This window comes from Ochotona princeps, chromosome 4 (genome assembly GCF_030435755.1).
Source record: "Ochotona princeps isolate mOchPri1 chromosome 4, mOchPri1.hap1, whole genome shotgun sequence".
Taxonomy (NCBI): domain Eukaryota; kingdom Metazoa; phylum Chordata; class Mammalia; order Lagomorpha; family Ochotonidae; genus Ochotona; species Ochotona princeps.
The window spans coordinates 3883126-3901556 of record NC_080835.1 but is presented as its reverse complement, the minus strand read 5'-3'; the positions used below and the strand labels follow the sequence as shown (position 1 = coordinate 3901556).

Here is an 18431-nt window from a genome sequence, read left to right as displayed (position 1 = left end):
TGGCCAGCAGGAGCCCACTGCGGTCAGCCCCAGAGAGAAGGAGTCTGGGAGGCCCAGGGCCAGTGAGGAAGGCCGCTAAGAGCAGCAGCTGTGGCAGTCAGATCTGGCCCGAGCTCAGCTCCCTGGGCTCGCTGCTGCCGCCTGGGTGACCTTGAGCCGATTCCTTCCCTGAGCTTCCTTGTTCCCCCAAAGAGGGATAGTAACAGCACTGGCCCCCTGGTGGTCTCAGGGCCAGCGGGGGGGAAAATGCAGCTGAAGCCCCTGGCACGGGGCTGCTAAAGGAGGAGGCAGGTGCTGGACTGGACAGCAGGTACGCACCTGCTGTTTTTGTGGCTTCGAACAAAGTATGTGACCTCCCCTAGCCCATTCAGAAGTCCCACTTCCAGGCTGGCAATGGGAGATGTCCCCAGGGGCCAGCAGGTTGTGGAAGTGAGCGGAAGTGGGTCCGAAAAGGACGAGCACCCGCTCACCCCTCTCCCCTGCTGTGCTGTGGGTGGGGGAAGGCAGATGCTGGGTCCCCGAGGGCTTCCAACTTCTCAAGGGAAATCCAGTCTTAGTGGGAAATTTCCCAGTTTTTTTCAAATGTTAGCAACTTGCTTGAGACCAGGAAAACCCATCTGCAGGCTGGCAGGGCTGCCCCCGGGGGAGCCCTGGACTACTTGGGCTTAGGGAGCCTGTCAAAACCAGTGCCAAACCAGTGACCAGCCCAAGTCACATCTCCCAGGCCTGAACACACTTGCCTGCTCATTCTACCTTGCTCAGACCTCACAGGGTGGTCACCATCCCCAAGTTACAGAGGGGACAACTGAGGCCCAGTGGGACTAAGATCATTACCCAAAGCCGCTGGGACTAGCAAGGAGGGGGCTCCGAGGCTCAGAGCTGGATTAGCTGCCTGCAACCCCGCCTCCATTCAGGCTTTTAACCCTTCCCTTAACCACAGTGGCACCTGCTTAGGGGTGGAGGGAGTATGCCTAGCAATCCTAGAATCACCCCTTCCAGTGAAGGGTTGCTAGGATGAAAGGGAGGAGTGGTAGGAAGGGGGCAGTGCAGGAGTCTAGGGTCTGAACTGGACCAGCCTTGGAGAGATGGAGTCCCCTGTCCCCTCCCCCGTAACCCGAGGCAGGCTACAACTCTCACCGCACACATACTGCACTGTGGTGCTAAGCCTGACCACCTTTACCTGCTTACCACACTGCTGGCCCCAGGTCCCAATGGGCCTCTCTCTTGCCAAGTCTGCTTCTACCAGGTTTGCAGGAAAGAGCCATGGGCATGACCAGATGCCCGGCGGCAAGGCAGGCAGCAGCTAGACACGCGAGTGTCTCCGCCTGCGCCGGCCGCCAGCCAGGCAACCGCCTGAGGCTTGAACAAGATGCTGGGCAGATTCCCAGGCAGTTTGAGAGCAAACGCTCCCCTGCGGCTAAGACATGGTGGTCGGGAGCGGGAAGCCAGGCTGCCTGGGTTGAACAGCTGGTGGTGTGGCAACTTGACCTTCTTCCTTCCGATGGGCAAGCTGGAGATGCCTCCCTGGGGTGAAGGTGAGGACGGCAAGGGTTAAATAGGGTCACAGGTGTACAGCTTGTGGGGTTGGCTGTCTTTAGCTCATCGGGAGCCCAGCACAGGAGCCTGACCTCTGGTGGACAAAGCCCTTGCTAGTTTAGCACCACCTTCCTCCCATCGCCATGACAACTCAAATCTGTCCCTGGGAGTGGGGGCAGTGCCGAGGGTGGCCTCATCTGCCCTCCTTTTCCAGGTCTCCTGCCCCAGGCCTTCTGGCACCCACATATGTGCTAACTGGGCCAAGGTACCTCAACTTCTTGATTTCAGTACCCCAGGTTGGGAGGAACCCTCACAATTCTTAGAAATGTCGGGGGTCTAGATTTTATCCCACAGAAGGCTTTGATGTGTTGGGAACAGTGTGGGACAGGGAGCCACAATTTTTGAGGTGTGTATGTGTCTCCTGGGGTACTAGTCATGGCATTTAAAACTCAGGAATTTGCGCGTAAAACTCCAGATATTCCGCCCTTGCACCAAGAGCCAGTGGTGTTACCAGAAATGCCCGGTGGGTTCTTTCCTCAGCTTAGTATAGAAATAAAAAGCCGGGAATCTTTTGCAAACAGAAAAGTTTATTTGTGAAGGGACCAGGTGAGCAGGGAAGGGGAAAGCACCTCCGAAGAGCCGGGGGGTGGGCTGCCTCTCGAAAGAGGAGGGAGAGAGAGACACCAAAGGTTTGAGGAAGGGTCTTGGGATTTTATGCCTTCCCTGACCCCTCCTTGTTGGGTAAGATGCTCCCCATTGGTGGTCTCTTAATTAATTAGAAAATGGGTGGGCAGTGCTGGTGCTGCCCACCTGAAGGTGTGGCCAAGACCTCAGAAGACCTGGATGGTCTCAAGTGGCACTGGCCTTTCTTCCCACTGCAGCAAAGAGCAGCTGGTCCTCCCTCCCCCGTCCACCTTAAGTTCCTCCCAGGTCTCCCCCTTCTTTCTGTCTTGCTGTGGTTCCCCTCCCCCCAACCTGGCAGCAGGCTGTTGGGTTGGGGAGCACCTGCGGCCTTTGGGACTGTCCTTAAGGCTCGACACAGTGGAGTCCCCCTCCCTCACCTGGCCAGGACCCCCCAGCACCGAGAGCACCTCGGGCAACCAGACTGCTTTCTCTGCAGGAAGAGGAATGGGCCTTCTCCTGGGTTCAGGTACAGTGGCTTGTGTAAGCTCCCAGATCTTTCTAGAACAGAGTCAGACCTTAGCAGTGTGGGGTTTTTGTAGGGTTTGACCCCAAATATGGCAGCAACCTCAATTCTTGCCTCGCAGGAAAGAAGAATTTTCATGTAGACACAATTTAGTTTTTTTTTTTTTTTAAGATTTATTTTTATTACAAAGTCAGATATAAAGAGAGGAGGAGAGAGAGAGAGGAAGATCTTCCATCCGATGATTCACTCCCCAAGTGAGCCGCAACGGGCCGGTGCGAGCCAATCCGAAGCCAGGAACCAGGAACCTCTTCCGGGTCTCCCACGCGGGTGCAGGGTCCCAATGCATTGGGCCGTCCTCCACTGCTTTCCCAGGCCACAAGCAGGGAGCTGGATGGGAAGTGGAGCTGCCGGGGATAAGAACCGGCGCCCATATGGGATCCTGGGGCTTTCAAGGCGAGGCCCGGTAAGCACCTTTTAAAGGTTTACTTCAAAGATGTTTCTCCATAAACAGAGTTGAATTCCTGGTTTCCATGGTACCTGGCCTTGGGACTAAAGGCCCAGAAAGGTGTCACTGGCCAACTTCCTTGGTCCCTTTTCAATGATAAGGAGACCAACCTGAGACTCTCCCAGGCAATGGCTGGAGACAATGGCTGATACTTCGGGTGGGGAATTGATATGTTAATGTTGCCCTTGTCTCTCGGGGAAGGGTGTTCCTGATATGTTAAAATATGCACTTGTCTGGGAGAAACATGCTCTGGTGAATCCAAGACATGGTGGGGAAAATACCCCTTTATATTTGAAAAAAAATGATGACTTGGGGACCCAGAATGCCGTAACCGCCTGTTACCCAGTCTAACTCCTCTCTCAGGGAGAGGTGGGGAGGAAGCCGACCCAGGCAGCCCTTTCTTTCCAGGTGGAAGGGAGGCACTGTTGTGGTGGGACAAGTTAAGCAGCTGCCTGTGACACCAGCATCCCAGTTGAGCACGGGTTTCTGCTGGTTTGCTCCTAGCTAGCTCTCCACTAAGGCGCCTGGGAGAGCAGCTGAAGATGGCCCAAGACCCTGGGCCCCTGCCACCCCCCGGGGCAATTCAAAGCCTGGAATTTCAGGCTCCTGGCTTCTGTCTGTCCCAGCCCTGGCCCTGGTGGCCATTTGGGGAGGAAACCAGCAGATGGAAGATCTCACTCTATAGCTGTGACTCTGTCTTTCAGATAAAATAAATGAAAACTTTAGAAGGAGAAAAAAAGACACCTTGGGAGGCAGGCTCATGCCAGTGAAGGGGCCAGCTCGAATGCACTGCAAGCAGGTTGGTGGGCATAGGCTGCTGGCGTTAGGAGCAAAGTGGGGTGTGGTAGCTAGGTGGAGCAGCCCAAGCACAGGGCACCCTGTTACTTGGGGACTGCAGTGAGCAGTGCATCATTGTGTTTGCATAAATATGTCTCATGCAATATGTGGGATATGCGGGGAAACTTCCATGGGAAATTGGAATTGAAAGAATGTTTTGTGCAAGAAATAAAGATCTGTACATGCAAAAAGTCTTCCAAAAGTTCCTGAGCAATGTGTGTTCACGCACAAACTGTGCTGGGTGCAGAACTGCTTGGTGTCTGAACCAGAATTTCACTGTTTTTCTGTGAACTTGGGGAAGCACCCTCAGACTTCAGTAGGCGGCCTGCACTTGATCTGGAAGCTCTGATAGGAGGCCTTGACAAGAGTATCAAACAGCACTATTTAAATGCCGTCTAAGGGGGCAGGTGCCATAGCATAGTGCACCAAGCCTGCACCTCCAGCACCAGCATCCCATACGGGCACCGGTTTGGGTCGCAGCTGCTCAAGCTCTCTGCTAATGGCCTGGGAAAGTGTTGTGCTGGTTTCTGAAATCCCCAGATAATCATCAAGCCTGAAGTCCGTGTTAAGGCAAAAAGGTGGTTTATTCAAACTAACCTAGGCCTCCCAGCCACCTCCCCCAGCCCAGCATGGCCAGGCGGGGGAGGGGCAGCCGCTGCAGGATCCGCAGCAAGCCCGCGAGCCAGAGAGAGAGCCCGAGAGAAAAGCCAGACCCCGAGAGCCCAAGCTCCCCAGTTTTTACACATTTCAGGCTATTAATTATACAGTCATGATCTAGCAGGCTTCTATTGGTGGGTTTGAAACTAGCAACTTTCAAAAAGTACAAATCGATGAGCTATAGGGTGGTGGATCTTATCAAACACCAGGTACCTCCTTCCTGAGGAGTGGTCTGCCTACGTGACCTGCCAGGTGTCCTGCCGGGTGTCAGGTCTAGAATCCACACAGCCCCCAGCCAAGCCGTCAAGGCGGGATCACAAAGGGCAGAAAACTTTCAGGCTCTTCAAAAGCAGCAAGGACCCACGTCCTAGGGCTCTGCACCCACTGTGGGAAGCACAGAGGAGGCCCCTGGCTCCTGGTTTCAGACCAGCTCAGCTTTGGCTGTTGTGGTCATTTGAGGAGTGAACCAGCAGAAGGAAGGTCTCTCTCTGACTCTCCTCCTGTCTACCTATAACTGCTTGTCAGATTAAAAGTGTATACATTTCTTTTTTCTTGGAAAGGCAAATTTAAATAAAGAAATTGGCCAGAGCTGAGCCAATGCAAAACCAGGAGCCAGGAACTTCCTCCAGCTCTCCCTTACAGGTGCAGGGTCCCAAGGCTTTGGGCCGTCCTCGACTGCTTTCCCAGGCCATAAGCAGGGAGCTGGATGGGACGTGGAACAGGCAGGGACACAAACCAGCACCAATATGGGACCCCAGCAGATGCAAGACAAGGGGTTATTTATCTTTTTATCTTATTTTTTATAAGATTTATTTTATTGGAAAGGCAGATGTACAGAGAGGAGGAGAGACAGAGAGGAAGATCTTCCATTCACTGGTTCACTCCCCAAGCGGCCTCAATGGCCAGAGCTGTGACGATCTGAAACCAGAAGCCAGGAGCCTCTTCCTGGTCTCCCACGCAGGTGCAGGATCCCAAAGCTCTGGGCCGTCCTCCACTGCTTTCCCAGGCCACAAGCAGGGAGCTGGATGGGAAATGGGGTGGCCAGGATTAGGACCAACACACATATAGGATCCTGATGCGTGCAAGGTGAGGACTTTAGCTGCTAGGCTACGACACCAGGCCCAATACATCTTTTTTTTTTTTTTAAATGCCACCTAAAGCCACCTACCTGTGGTGGAGGCACACCTTCCCAGCCTGTTGTGACTCCTGGGCTAGGGGCAGTGGAGGGTGGATAGGCGTGTGGTCACCCAGGATGTGGGACATTCGGTTAGGGCTGTGTCTTTCAGCAGTCCCCTCTCTCCCCCTTGCAGTCACAGGCGCTGGGGCAGGCACCATGGCCGTGGACGTGGCTGAGTACCACCTGAGCGGTAAGTCCCCAGGGGCGGTCCCCCACAGCCTTCCACCATGGGTCATGCCTGCGGGTCATCGCACAGCAGCCTCCCAGCCTGTGGGACTGGTCAGGCCAGTAGTAGCCTCAAATTTCCTCATCAGGAAGCCGTTGAATCTGCCAGGACAATTAGATGCTGGACTTTACGATTGGTCAAAACCTCCAATGAAAGAATCTCAACTGAGTTTGAACTATGGAAATACAGCGGGGTGGAGCAATCCACTGTGGGAGGGGGAGGGTTTGGGGAGGGGCGGGGGGAATTCCAGTGCAAAAAAAAAAAATGTGTGTCACATAATGCAATGAAATTAATAATAATAAAAAAAACAATAAAAAAATGTAAAAAAAAAAAAAAAATTTCCTCATCTGCTCCCTTCAGTAGTTCCTGGGTCCTCACCTCTGCCCTCTGAGACCCTTGTGTCAAAAACACCCAAAAAGCTCCATGTCAGATTCTTATAGCCCAGGGTCACCCAGTCCCTAAACAGTGCTTTCTCTGCTGCAGCGGCCAGTGTGCTGGCAGGGGCAGTCAAGCAGTCAGGGCCACAGTGGATGGCTGCTCATTTTCCCAGCAGCACCTGCAGCCTTACTGTAGTTGTGGTATCCCAATGAGAGTACTCACCAACTTAGCAAGAGAGCAAAGGGGCCAGCGAGAAGCACCCAGGGCAGCATCCTCATGGCAACTGCTCCCAGCCTAACGTGGCTTCTGCCAGTGCCAGTGGAATAAACAAGGGACTGTCGGTCCCAGGCCCCAGGCAGGACCCCTCTGTGTTGACTTGCAAGCCCCCCCCCCAGCTTTGGCTAAAGCCTTGGCGTGGCCTCGGGCAGGTGATAAGACCTTTTCTAACCTCCCATTACTCATCTGTAAAGTGGGAACAGCCAGGCCTGCCTGGGCTGTGGGGAAGCTTCAGCGAGCTCGCACATGGCGAGTGTCCGCACCCAGGTCTGTGTGCTTGCTGTCCCCTCAGCCGGCTCCCCCGAGCTCAGCCCCATACCTGAGCCCCGAACCTGGGCTGGAGCTACCCAGGGCACAGAGAGCTGAGGCCAGACTGTGCCCCAGTCTCAGGCTGGTCTGAGAAAATCTGTCCTCAGCTTCCTCACCTGGGCCTGGGACGGGGTATTTCTCATGGCGTGATTTCGAGTGCCTGATGGGCTCAGAGGTGAGGGGCGGGGTTCAGAAAGTATGGGGTGTGGGGAATGGAACAAAAGGCTCAGCTTGGTCTGCCCTGAACAAAGATAATTTTTTTTAATTTATATTTTTAAAGATTTATTTATTTTTATTACAAAGTCAGATATACAGAGAGGAGGAGAGACAGAGAAGATCTTCACTCCCCAAGTAACCGCAACGGCTGGTGCGCGCCAATCCGAAACCAGGAACCTCTTCTGGGTCTCCCACACGGGTGCAGGGTCCCAAAGCTTTGGGCCGTCCTCAACTGCTTTCCCAGGCCACAAGCAGGGAGCTGGATGGGAAGTGGAGCTGCCGGGATTAGAACCGGCATCCATATGGGATCCCGGTGCGTTCAAGGCGAGGACTTTAGCTGCTAGACCACAGCACCGGGCCCAATTTTTAAATTTAATTTTACACAAGTAAGGGGATTGCAAGCTCATGTAAGTCTGCAGGTGGGATGAGAAGGGATGAAGGGGTAGGGAAAGGAGGTTGAAGACTCCGCCCTCCCTCCTGTGATGTGGGTGGGCCAAGGTGCGCCAAGAGGGAGCCGTGGCCCCGCTCCTTGCGGTCAGATCCCATCAGTGCCAGGGACCTGCTGTTGTCCCAGTGGCCCTGATGGGGGAGCGTCCTGCGGGTGTTACTTGAGTAACCTCGGGTGTTGTGAGATGGCGTTGGCCTCATCGCCCCAGGGGTGAGTTACCGCTTCCCACAGCCGCCGGCTGCCCGCGTTCTGGTGTGTCCGTAGCCTTGGCTACTTGCTGGAGAATTTAGCCTGGAGCGTTGTTCCACCTGCTGCTTCCATCTTTCGGTGGGGCAGTCCAGGTCCTCTGTAGAATCAGAGGCTGATCTGGCTGGCCCGTCTTTCGTGTGCCTGCCTAGCAGGGGCGGCTCAGCCCCACACCCTGTGCTCCGATGCCAGACCAGATGTCCCTGTGTGTTCCCTGAGGTTGGGGAGCGAGTGGAGTGGACCCATGGGGCCGACTCCTTAGAGCCCCTACTGAGCTGGTCCTCAGACCCAGCTCTCACGAACGCCAGTGGGCACTGTAGCCAAGTCGGGGCAACCCCCAAGAACCCCAACCAGGCCCTGGCACAAACTTGCTTGAAGTACTCATTTCCTGTGAGCTGCTTCTTAACGTTCCTTGTATGTGAAGTGTTTATCGCAGGGCCAGGGAGAAATTGAATAGTAAGCAATTAGGGCACCTGTTCAGCAGAGTCGTGTCTAGGCTGAGTGGGCCTGGCTCCCCTTGGGATTGTATCCTGTTCACCCCAAGGCTGATACTCTATAAAAACAGTTGGCCAGCGAATGTCCACCTTCCTGGGCCCTTCCCTGCCCCACTCCCCGCTCTGCCTCTCTCTTCTGGCCTGGGGACAAGAACACCAGTCTCCTTTTCCCTTAGTGTTCCCATTCAGGCCTGGCCATGCTCTGCCCTGGCCCACCTGACCCATTGCCTGCCCTCTCCCAGGCTCCAGCCCAGGCCTCTCACCAACCCTCAGCACTGGCTTGGTCCCATGTAGCCTTCTGCAGTTAACCAGTCACTCCTCTGCTCTTCGGAACATTCTGGAACCCTGCCAGGACTGGCCTGGGACCTTCTGCAGAGGTCCTGGTGATGGTTTTATGTGGCAACAGAAGTAGGGGGCTGTGCTACTTGTACCCCATTCTTCTGAACCCATCTTCCAGATCACCTACATACTATCTGATTTTTGCATCATGATCTTGTGTGATCGCACGCTGTGGGATATTTGTTTTTTTCTCTCTCTCTTAGCAATACTGGAAGCATTTCCTCCTCTTGTCCCGGTGCCATTTGGGTGACCTCAATTTTCATTCTGCGGGCCAGTGACATATTCCTCCCCAGGCCGCTCGGCCACCCGCCGCCAGCCCCTCTATGGGTGCCTCTGGCTGTTTTCTGCTGTTATAAATACAGCCAGTGACTCACTCCCTCATCTCCCCCAGAACAAACTCGCCCAGTGGGACCCTGGGTGGCAATGCTTTGTGTACCTGCCCCCCTCCCCACTGCACTTCCTGCTCCTCAAAGCAAGGCAGGGCCTTGTGCTAAGCCCCAGGCTGGGTGAGGCCTCCCTGACCTCGTCTGGGTGGGGGCGAGGAATGCTGACGCTCCGTTCGTAGGGAAACCACCGGCTGGACCCTAGCGGGCTGGCTCTAAGTTAGTGCGACACTGCTCCTCCATCTTCCGCACGGGGTATGTGCCTGGTTTCTTCCAAGCCGTCCCCTTGGTTCCTTTTGACTGCGCTGACCCCAGTTCTGTAGGGTGGGTGTGGGGCGTTCTGTGTCTGCGGTCATCGGGTGATGGAGCCCCGCTTATGCGGGCTGGAGTGTGAAGCAAGGAACAAGACCACCCCGCCCCACCTCCCGCTCACCGGAGACCTCCCTTGCCTTGCAGTCATCCAGAGCCCGCCGGGCTGGGAGGTGGGCGTCTACGCCGCGGGGGCACTGGCACTGCTGGGCATCGCGGCAGTGAGCCTGTGGCGGCTGTGGGCATCCGGCAGTTTCCCCAGCCCCTCGCCGTTCCCCAACTACGACTACCGGTACCTGCAGAGGAAGTACGGCGAGGCCTCTGCGGAGGCCGGGAGGAAGGTAAGGATACTGTGCCCACAGGTGCGCCCCAGGCTGCCCCCACATCCCTGCTGCCCGCCCTCAGCATCAGCCTTCGTGCCCTCCCCATTAATGTTCCCTCTAGGAATGAGGCCCAGACCTACCTTATCCTATGCACCTGCAGCTCCCGCCAAGGAGGGAAGGAAGGCCGGCTTCCATCTTCAGAACCAGCTTGTGGGGCGGGGTGTTTACGAGGGTCCCATTTCACGTCAGAGCGCCCAGGTCCCTGTCCCTGGCTCTGCGCCTGACTCCTAACGCAGGCTCGGCAAGGCTCAAACACGTCGTCTCCTTCCACCCACGATGGAGTCCGGTATGGCTCCCAGCTCCATCTCGACCGAGCCCTGGCCACAGCTGACTTTGGCAAGGCGAACCTGTGGATGAGAGGGTCTCTCCATCTGTCTCTCAGATCGTACAAACAAATATTTAAAAGTGCAAGTAAAAAGAAACATCTCCCCCACATGCCACCCCCGGGGTGGGGGAGCAGTTGTTTGTGGCTTTCTAACCATTCACAGCTTTTCTTCCCAGTTTTTGTCCTCTGCCCTTCAGTGCATCTTGCACCCCTCACCTCACTCACCGCTGTTGTCAAGCACCAAGCAGCACATGCCTGAGTTCAGGGGCCAGTGCTGTGGCACAGTGGGCTAAGCTGCCACCTGCGACACCCACATCCCACATCAGCACCCAATTGGGGTCCCTGCTACTCTACTTCCAAACCAGCTCCCTGTTGACACCCCTGCTGGTCCACGGCCTTGGGTTCCTGCATCCACATGAGACTCAGAGTTCTTGGCTCCTGGCCTCGGCCTGGCCGCAACAGGCGTTCGGAAAGTGAACCGGTGAATGGAAGCTCTCGTGTACACGCACACAGAGGCATGCATTTTTGTGCTCGGATAAATCACACACACTCGCACACCAGCCCTGTGTTCACGAGCTACCACACCATTCATTGTGGTGATCGCCGAGTGCCACAGTGGGCGGTGCAGTGGGCACTGCCTTGAGTGGGCGTGGGTGCCCTGCAAGGGGGTGCCAGCCCTTCTTGGGCTGTCATTTTTGCTCTATCTTGCTGAATCTGCCGTACCTGACACCATGTGGCACTTGGCAGCGTGCTTGCCAAGCCTCTGCAGAGGCCAACGGGCACAGCCAGGATCTGCTAGCAGATAGGCATGCCACCTGCTCCCGCGTGCCAGGCAACTGCGTGGACGGATTTGCACACTGCCAGGCGCCGTGTGAACCGGCACGGGTGTTCCAAGAGCATTCTGTCGAACACGGGTGATGGCCTTCGGGGGGAACTGAGTCCTCTGAGGCAGCATTTCATGGAAGCTGCTTCCACGTTGCTGTGGGTGTGTGTGGAGACGTAGAAAGGCCTCCGTGTGCAGCAGCGGGGGCCGAGCAAGTGCGCATCACAGCACGACAATGCAGGCAAAGTTCACTTAGAGAAAGAAACCCAAAATTTTGGGCAAGTGTTACCCAACATGGAGCTGTCTTGTAAACTTTTAGGGGGAAATGCCAGTCTATATGAAATTGTAACACATAATTCAAAATAAATTAAAAATATATATATATATATAGATATATCTTAAAAAAAGATTGATTTACTACTTTGAAAGGCAGAGGAACCGAGAAAGAGACATAGAACAATCTTCCATCCGTTGATTCACTCCCCAAGTGGTTGCAATGGCCATAGCTGAACCGATCTGAAACCAAGAGCCAGGAGCTTCTTCCAGGTCTCTCATGGGGGTGCAGTGTGCCAAGGCTTTAGGCCATCTTCTGCTGCTTTCCCAGGCCACAGGCAGGGAGCTGGATGGGAAGTGGAGCACTGAGACTTGAACCGGCGCCAATATGGGGTGTCGGTGCTTGCAGGTGGAGGATTAGCTTCCTACACCACCAACTGGCTCCTGTCACCTAGGTCTTTTGCCGGATCCCCTCCAGCTGGACACTTCCTTGCCTACTACTTTTTCATTGTAGATGTCCATCTCTGTATATGTGGAAATCCATGTTTATAAACTATTTTTTTTTTTTTAAAGATTTATTCATTTTATTACAGCCAGATATACACAGAGGAGGAGAGACAGAGAGGAAGATCTTCCGTCCGATGTTTCACTCCCCAAGTGAGCCGCAACGGGCCGGTGCGTGCCGATCCGATGCCGGGAACCTGGAACCTCTTCCGGGTCTCCTATGCGGGTGCAGGGTCCCAAAGCATTGGGCCGTCCTCCACTGCTTTCCCAGGCCACAAGCAGGGAGCTGGATGGGAAGTGGAGCTGCCGGGATTAGAACCGGCGCCCATATGGGATCCCGGGGCTTTCAAGGCGAGGACTTTAGCCGCTAGACCACGCCGCCGGGCCCTTATAAACTATTTTGAAAAAGACATTGCTGGCTTCCTGGTTGAGGAGAGAAAAGGAAGTGACCTAAAACCACATTGACTGAGAAGCCTTCCAACTGTCTCAGCTCCTTGCGGCTGTGACGGAATCCCGACTCAAGGACTCAATAAGCAATGGGGGTCTCGCGTGTTCACGGCTGTGGACATAAGGAAGTGTCAGAGGAGGTGGGCACAGGAGACAGCCTAGGAGAGTCAGAGACATATCCCCCATCCGCTGATTCACCCCTCAGACGGCTGCAGTGGTCAGAGCTGAGCTGATCTGAAGCCAGGAGCCTCTTCCAGGTCTCCCACACGGGTGCAGGGACCTAAGCACATGGGCCATCCTCTGCTGTTTTCCCAGGCTCAGCAGGGAGCTGGATGGGAAGTGGAGCAGCCAGGATTAGTGCCTGTACTGGATACTGGCACTGCAAGGTGGAAGATTAGCCTATTGAACCACCATACCCACCTCCAACAGCTGTCCTTACCCAAGTCCTGTAAGAAGAAAAACTCCTATACCCAGGAGTGGCAGCGTACCCCTGCTGGCGACTCCTCCACACCTCTCAGCCACCCCCAGCCCCACCACCCATCTCCCAACACTCGGGGGCCAAGCCTTAGCCTGATCGCTGAGGAGATCCTAGCGTTAGCTTACAGCAGCGTTTGGTGGTCCCCTACTGACCTTGGCCATGTCCCTTTTGCTCACCCTCCCCTCCGCAGAGGACGCCCACCTGGAATGCCCAGCGGCCTGGCCCTCGGGGCCCACCCAGCCGCAAAGGCAGCCTTAGCATTGAGGACACCTTCGAGAGCATCAGCGAGTTGGGGCCGCTGGAGCTGATGGGCCGCGAGTTGGACCTGGCCCCCTATGGGCCGCTGCGCAAGTCCCAGTCGGCTGACTCGCTCAGTTCCATCTCCTCCGTGAGCAACACCTTCGGGCAGGACTTCACCCTGGGCCAGGTAGAGGTGAGCATGGACTATGCTGCTGCCTCCCACACCCTGCACGTGGCCGTGCTGCAGGGCAGAGACCTGCTGGAGCGCGAGGAAGCCCACTTCGAGTCCTGCTTCATGCGTGTCAGCCTGCTGCCCGACGAGCAGATCGTGGGCATCTCCAGGGTGAGTGGGGCCTCCCCGGGGCGGGGAGCAGGGGGCATGGCCTGGGTGTTCTGCAGGGGTAGGGCACTGGAGCGTGGGTCTACAGACTGGACCTCTGTGAGGATGGACGAGAGTAGCTGGGAGAGGGACCTCAGAGCCCTGCCTACTGCCAGGGTTCAAATCCAAGTCCTGGCACTGCCTAGCAGGGTGACCTTGGGTAAGTGGCTGAAGTGTGCCATGCGCATTGAAATTATGGAGGAAGCGATGGATTCAGCCACATCGGGCAGGAGCCCTTAGCCCAGGGCTCCTAGGGCCAAGGTCAACCCCAGGCAGGAAGCAGGGTACCCTTGTCCACCTGAGTGCCAGCTCAGAGCAGGTGTGGGGGCCCAGGCCCCTCTGGGCAGGACACTGTGGCCAGAGCAAAGCGAGATGGAGCCCAAAGACCAGGAGGAGCTAGGATACTGAGGCCAGGTTGGGACAAGGCGGTTGTCCCACAGGAACGGAGAGCCTAGGCAGGGACATGAGAGTTGTGTGGGGCTGCTGGTGCGCTGATGGGTGCTCTGCTCTCTGGAAGGCAGAGCTTTGAGCACCACATGTGAGCCAGTCCCACCGGGCAGACCCCTTGGTGAGGTGCCAGGGTGGGCACAGGGGACAGCACCCTCTATACCGTCAAGCTGCAGGGGAGGCAGCCAGTGCTACAGGCAAGCATTGCCACGGGACACCTTCCCAGGGGCCTGCCCACCACTGCCTGGGAGGAGGCTGGTGGATTCCACAGGCAGGGTGTGCTGTGAAATGGAGTGTGCCCCCCATGCACCCACCTGTGTGCCTGCCCACCCAACTGTACACACCCCCATTCACCCACCCATCCATCCATCCATCTCTTCACACCTCCACATCCATGTATGCACTCATACCTTCGCCTGCCCACACGCCTGCCAGTCCATCCATCCAACCACGCACACACCACACACGTCCTCCTGCCCGCCCTCCAGCTGTGCCCCTCCCAGCTGCACACCCACACATCCACCTGCCCATGGACCTGTTCCCCAGTCCTGACATGCCATTCCCCGCCCGGCACTTCCATAGCTGCAGCGCAACGCCTACTCCATCTTCTTCGACGAGAAGTTCTCCGTGCCCCTGGACCCCGCAGCCTTGGAGGAGAAGAGCCTGCGGTTCTCTGTGTTCGGCATTGATGAGGACGAGCGGACCGTGAGCACGGGCGTGGTGGAGCTCAAGCTGTCAGTGCTGGACCTTTCCCTGCAGCCCTTCAGCGGCTGGCTCTACCTGCAGGACCAGAACAAGGTGAGCTGGGACGAGGGCCCATGCAGGAGGGACCTCACCACCACTGCTGCCGCCGTCGGGGACGAGGGCCCGTCCAGGAGGGATGCCACCACCACCACCATCCTGGGACAGCAGCGCGGCCCCGACAGCATGAGGGGAGCAGAAGAGACCTGTCCGTCACGTACAGGGAGCGACTCCCCGTGACCACTGACCCCAGCTTGGCTGCTGCTCCTGGGAACACACCCTCAGAGCTTCTGCCCATTAGGGAGGTGTGCCCCTGACCCTGTCATAGCCTGTTGTAGACAGAGGTCAGGCTCAAGGTCACCTCTTTACAAAGGGAGGAGTGCTCTCTATGTCCCAGCACTTTCCTGGGCCTGGAAGGCGGCACAGAGCTGCACTTGATTGCCAAGTTTGACTGGTGTGGTGCCCAATGGCAGGGCGACGGGGGGAGGCAGCTCTCTCGTCCTCTCCATCACACCAGTGCCCTAACCCCACCCCAGAATTATTGCCTGGGGAAGGAAGCTTCTGGTTTTCTGAGAGATCAAGGCCTTTGGGCTCCCTGGGCAGATAGGACGGGGAGGCAGGGAGAAGCTCTCTGAGTCTCTTGGCTGTCCCCCAGGTGGCTGACGCCGTGGGGGAGATCCTGCTGTCCCTCAGCTACCTGCCCACGGCCGAACGCCTCACTGTGGTCGTGGTGAAGGCCAAGAACCTCGTCTGGAACAATGACAAGACCACAGCGGGTAAGGCCCTGGTGCTGGCAGGCATCAGGACACAGGGCCCCTCGGAGCTCCCGTAGAGCCCAGGGGCTGGGGCAACAGTTGGGCCAGTAAGAGCAGTAAGAGCAGCCCTGCAGCGAGAGACACCTGCTTCCCGACAAAGGACCAGGGCCATCGGGTGGGGGTGGGTGCCAGGCAGGACCATAGAGGCAGCTGAAGACAGAGGGCTGGGGGAACCCCACCACTGCAGGCACCCTGGGCCCAAGCAGGTGCACCTGGTAGGCGAGGGGCGTGGCTAGGCACTGAGCTGGTATTTCAGAGCCACACCACTGAGTCAGGCCCTGGAGCGCAGGCGGATGCCCGTGACTCAGGCTGACGTCTGTGCTGATGGGGGGGATGGTGGGAATGCCAGGGCCATTTATAGAATGAAGGAGGCGGGGTTGCCTAGCCCCCTCCGGCTCACCATGGTGGAGGGGGCAGGCAGGCTGTGAGGTAGCCACCGAAGTCCAAGGCTTGGCTCCCTCCTGGTTGTCACGTGAGCCTTGGTTTTCTCATCTGCCACCTGGGACCGAGTGCAGGAGGAGCTGACGAGGCGGGCAGGTGCCCAGTGGGACTGGGGGAGGGGGAGGCAGGGCTGTGCCCGGCGGGCATGTAGCGTTCCCCTCCGTGCACACACACACACCCCTGCCCACAGATCCCTTCGTCAAAGTGTACCTGCTACAGGACGGGAGGAAAATGAGCAAAAAGAAGACGGCGGTGAAGAGGGACGACCCCAACCCTGTGTTCAACGAAGCCATGATCTTTTCCGTGCCGGCCATTGTACTGCAGGTGAGGGGTGGGGCCGGTGAAAAGCCACGGAGGGGAAGGGCCAGGGGCACCTTCCATGGGGGCACCCTCCCTGCTGGGAAGCCCAGGCTCAGTAGGACTGGCCGTGGGTATCATAGCCTCCTGCGTGTCCCCAGAGACCAGGTGTCCGAGCCCCGCCTGCCCTGGGCAGCCAACGCCTGGAGAGGCCCCAGATTCTTCCTTGGTTCTGGCAGGAGGCGGGGGAAGTCGGTTAGGGTCAAGTTTCCACTTCTCAGTCCCAGTCTCAAGCTTTCCCTGCCCAGGCAGGAGTCACACAGCAGTTCCCACACATGCTGACCCATGCGTGGCATCACATCCCACACACTCCCAGCAAGCGGCTCTGCCACATGTGAGGCCTTGTCCTCACCTGGCACAGGTGGAGACGCTGAAGTTGCAGGAGCCAAAGTTACACCACAAGGAGGCCATGAGTTTGGTGGTCAGTGCCACCACTGTTGAAATCCATGCCCACCAGTGCCCCCAGCCTCGCCTGCACCTGCTGAGGTCTGGCACCTGCAACTCAGACCCCTGGCAGCTCCTGGTCCCCCCAGCAACCACTTTGCTTCCTCCCCCAGGACCTATCTCTCCGTGTGACGGTGGCTGAGAGCAGCAGTGACGGCCGTGGGGACAACGTGGGCCATGTCATCATCGGGCCAGCGGCCAGCGGCATGGGTACCACACACTGGAACCAGATGTTGGCCACACTGCGCAAGCCTGTGTCCATGTGGCACCCCGTCCGGCGACATTAGCGACCCGTGTGGCCTAGGGCCGGTGGTAGAGCCCCCGCGCCAGCCCTGGGGTCCTGCCGCCTTTCTCTCCCTTGGTCCTCTCAGGCCCTCTGTGCAGACTACAGCAAGGGGGCGGGCATGGTTCTGTGTCCACGGCCACTGAGAACCAGGGGCGCCCCCTCCTTCGCTTCTCACTTCCTGGGAAGCCAACAGGGACACAGCAGGTCTTGGGGGGCTGGTTACCATGTCAGGCACTGGCAGAGGTGATGAGAACCAGATACCACCCAGGGCATCAGGAGAGCTTCCCCTGCCCCGTGAGGTGGCAGCCATATTGACTTCGGGGGTTTCTGGGAACTGGGAGAGGGTGGCAGGAGGGGAGAGACGAGTTAAGGAAGCATCCCAGTGGGGTGTTGGGGGGTGGGCAGTCCAAGTCCTAGCAGGTTCCTCTTGCTGGCCAGGTCCTGAGTTCAGCTCTTTGACAGCTATTCCCATGAGCCTCAGCCACTGCAAAGCCCAGAGGGGCAATGAGGCTCCTTGGTTTGCCTGGCAGTTGTGGGAGGAGAAGCCTGGGGCTGGTTCAGTCCAGGAGGTCAGCATGGTGGAGTAGGTGGGCCCAGGGCAGGCATCAGAGATGACCAGGACGTGGCAGCCAAGAGCATCCCAGGACTAGGTCCAGGAGCAGGCTGGGCAGGGCAAAGGGACGACCAGGTGGCCACCACCCCAGCACAGGCAGGCAAGATGGAAGGTGGCTAAGGAATGGGGAGACAAGTGAGGCCACGCCAGGAAGGTGGCTGTTCTGGAGGCACCCTCAGGTCCTGATGAGCCATGGAGACCCAGGCCCAGCCAGCGTCCGGCGCCATGGGGGATGGCATGAGAACCAGGACTGAAGGCTGTTCCGTTGTTGATCTGAGACCAGCACCGGCCTGAGACAGGTCGTGTGTGCCACGGCCAGCGCGGGGAACCCAGCACGGCTCGGAGCAGGACCCGTGGGCCTGAGCAAGCCTCTGCAGCCCAGAAGGGCGCCCAGCACGTGCACATACGGGGCATTTGGGTCTCCTTTCCCTCTCCTCCTCTCACTGCATGAAATGTCGCCTGGTTACGTGGCCGCGGTGGGGACCAAGTATGCCGACTGGAATGATTTGGAAACTTAAATAAAGAGGGGCTTCCCAGAGCCCCGCTCAGCCCAATCATCTGGGTCTCTGTCTTCTTCCTCCTGCCCCTGTTTAGGGGCTTGGAGGGGCTAAGTGCCCAAGCCCAAGATCACACGGCTGGGTTGCCGACTCAGACTGCTTGGCTCCAGAGGTGCCCCCTGCCCTCTCCTGACCACTCAACAACACTGCCCCTTCACCCAGCCCCTCCCCAGGGCACCTGCATGGAGCCACCACCACCCTGGCCAGTGGCTCTCCCTGGGAGAATCGGGAGGGTCACAGCTGCATCCCCAGGGGACAGCAGCCCCTAGCATCACCTCTGGCTCGTCAAACGGGGCTCCCTCTCACACTCCATCACTGCCCCACCAGCCCATCTGGGGCCCACCCAGAAGTTTCTGTAGCAGCCCTGGGAAGCTGGGTGAGTTTCTGTAGCAGCC

At 57.5% G+C, this 18431-nt stretch overlaps 1 protein-coding gene across 1 annotated transcript; it reads left to right on the top strand.

Moving 5' to 3' along the window:
- Window positions 1-6015: 6015 nt before the first annotated feature.
- On the top strand, window positions 6016-17117 carry SYT12 (synaptotagmin 12). The gene is made up of 7 exons (XM_058662375.1): window positions 6016-6049; window positions 9631-9824; window positions 12907-13299; window positions 14365-14580; window positions 15179-15299; window positions 15970-16103; window positions 16694-17117. Exons 1-7 carry the CDS (start codon window positions 6016-6018, stop codon window positions 16865-16867), a joined length of 1266 nt encoding a protein of 421 aa, XP_058518358.1. The 3' UTR covers window positions 16868-17117.
- Window positions 17118-18431: the final 1314 nt, after the last annotated feature.

What these genes read in the sequence shown, in the direction of transcription:
- SYT12 (XM_058662375.1), top strand. Translation starts at nt 6,016, where the DNA reads ATGGCCGTGGACGTGGCTGAGTACCACCTGAGCG. An exon ending in CAATGACAAGACCACAGCGG is followed by an intron (nt 15,300 to 15,969) that starts GTAAGGCCCTGG and finishes CCCTGCCCACAG; the next exon opens with ATCCCTTCGTCAAAGTGTAC. An exon ending in TGCCGGCCATTGTACTGCAG is followed by an intron (nt 16,104 to 16,693) that starts GTGAGGGGTGGG and finishes TTCCTCCCCCAG; the next exon opens with GACCTATCTCTCCGTGTGAC.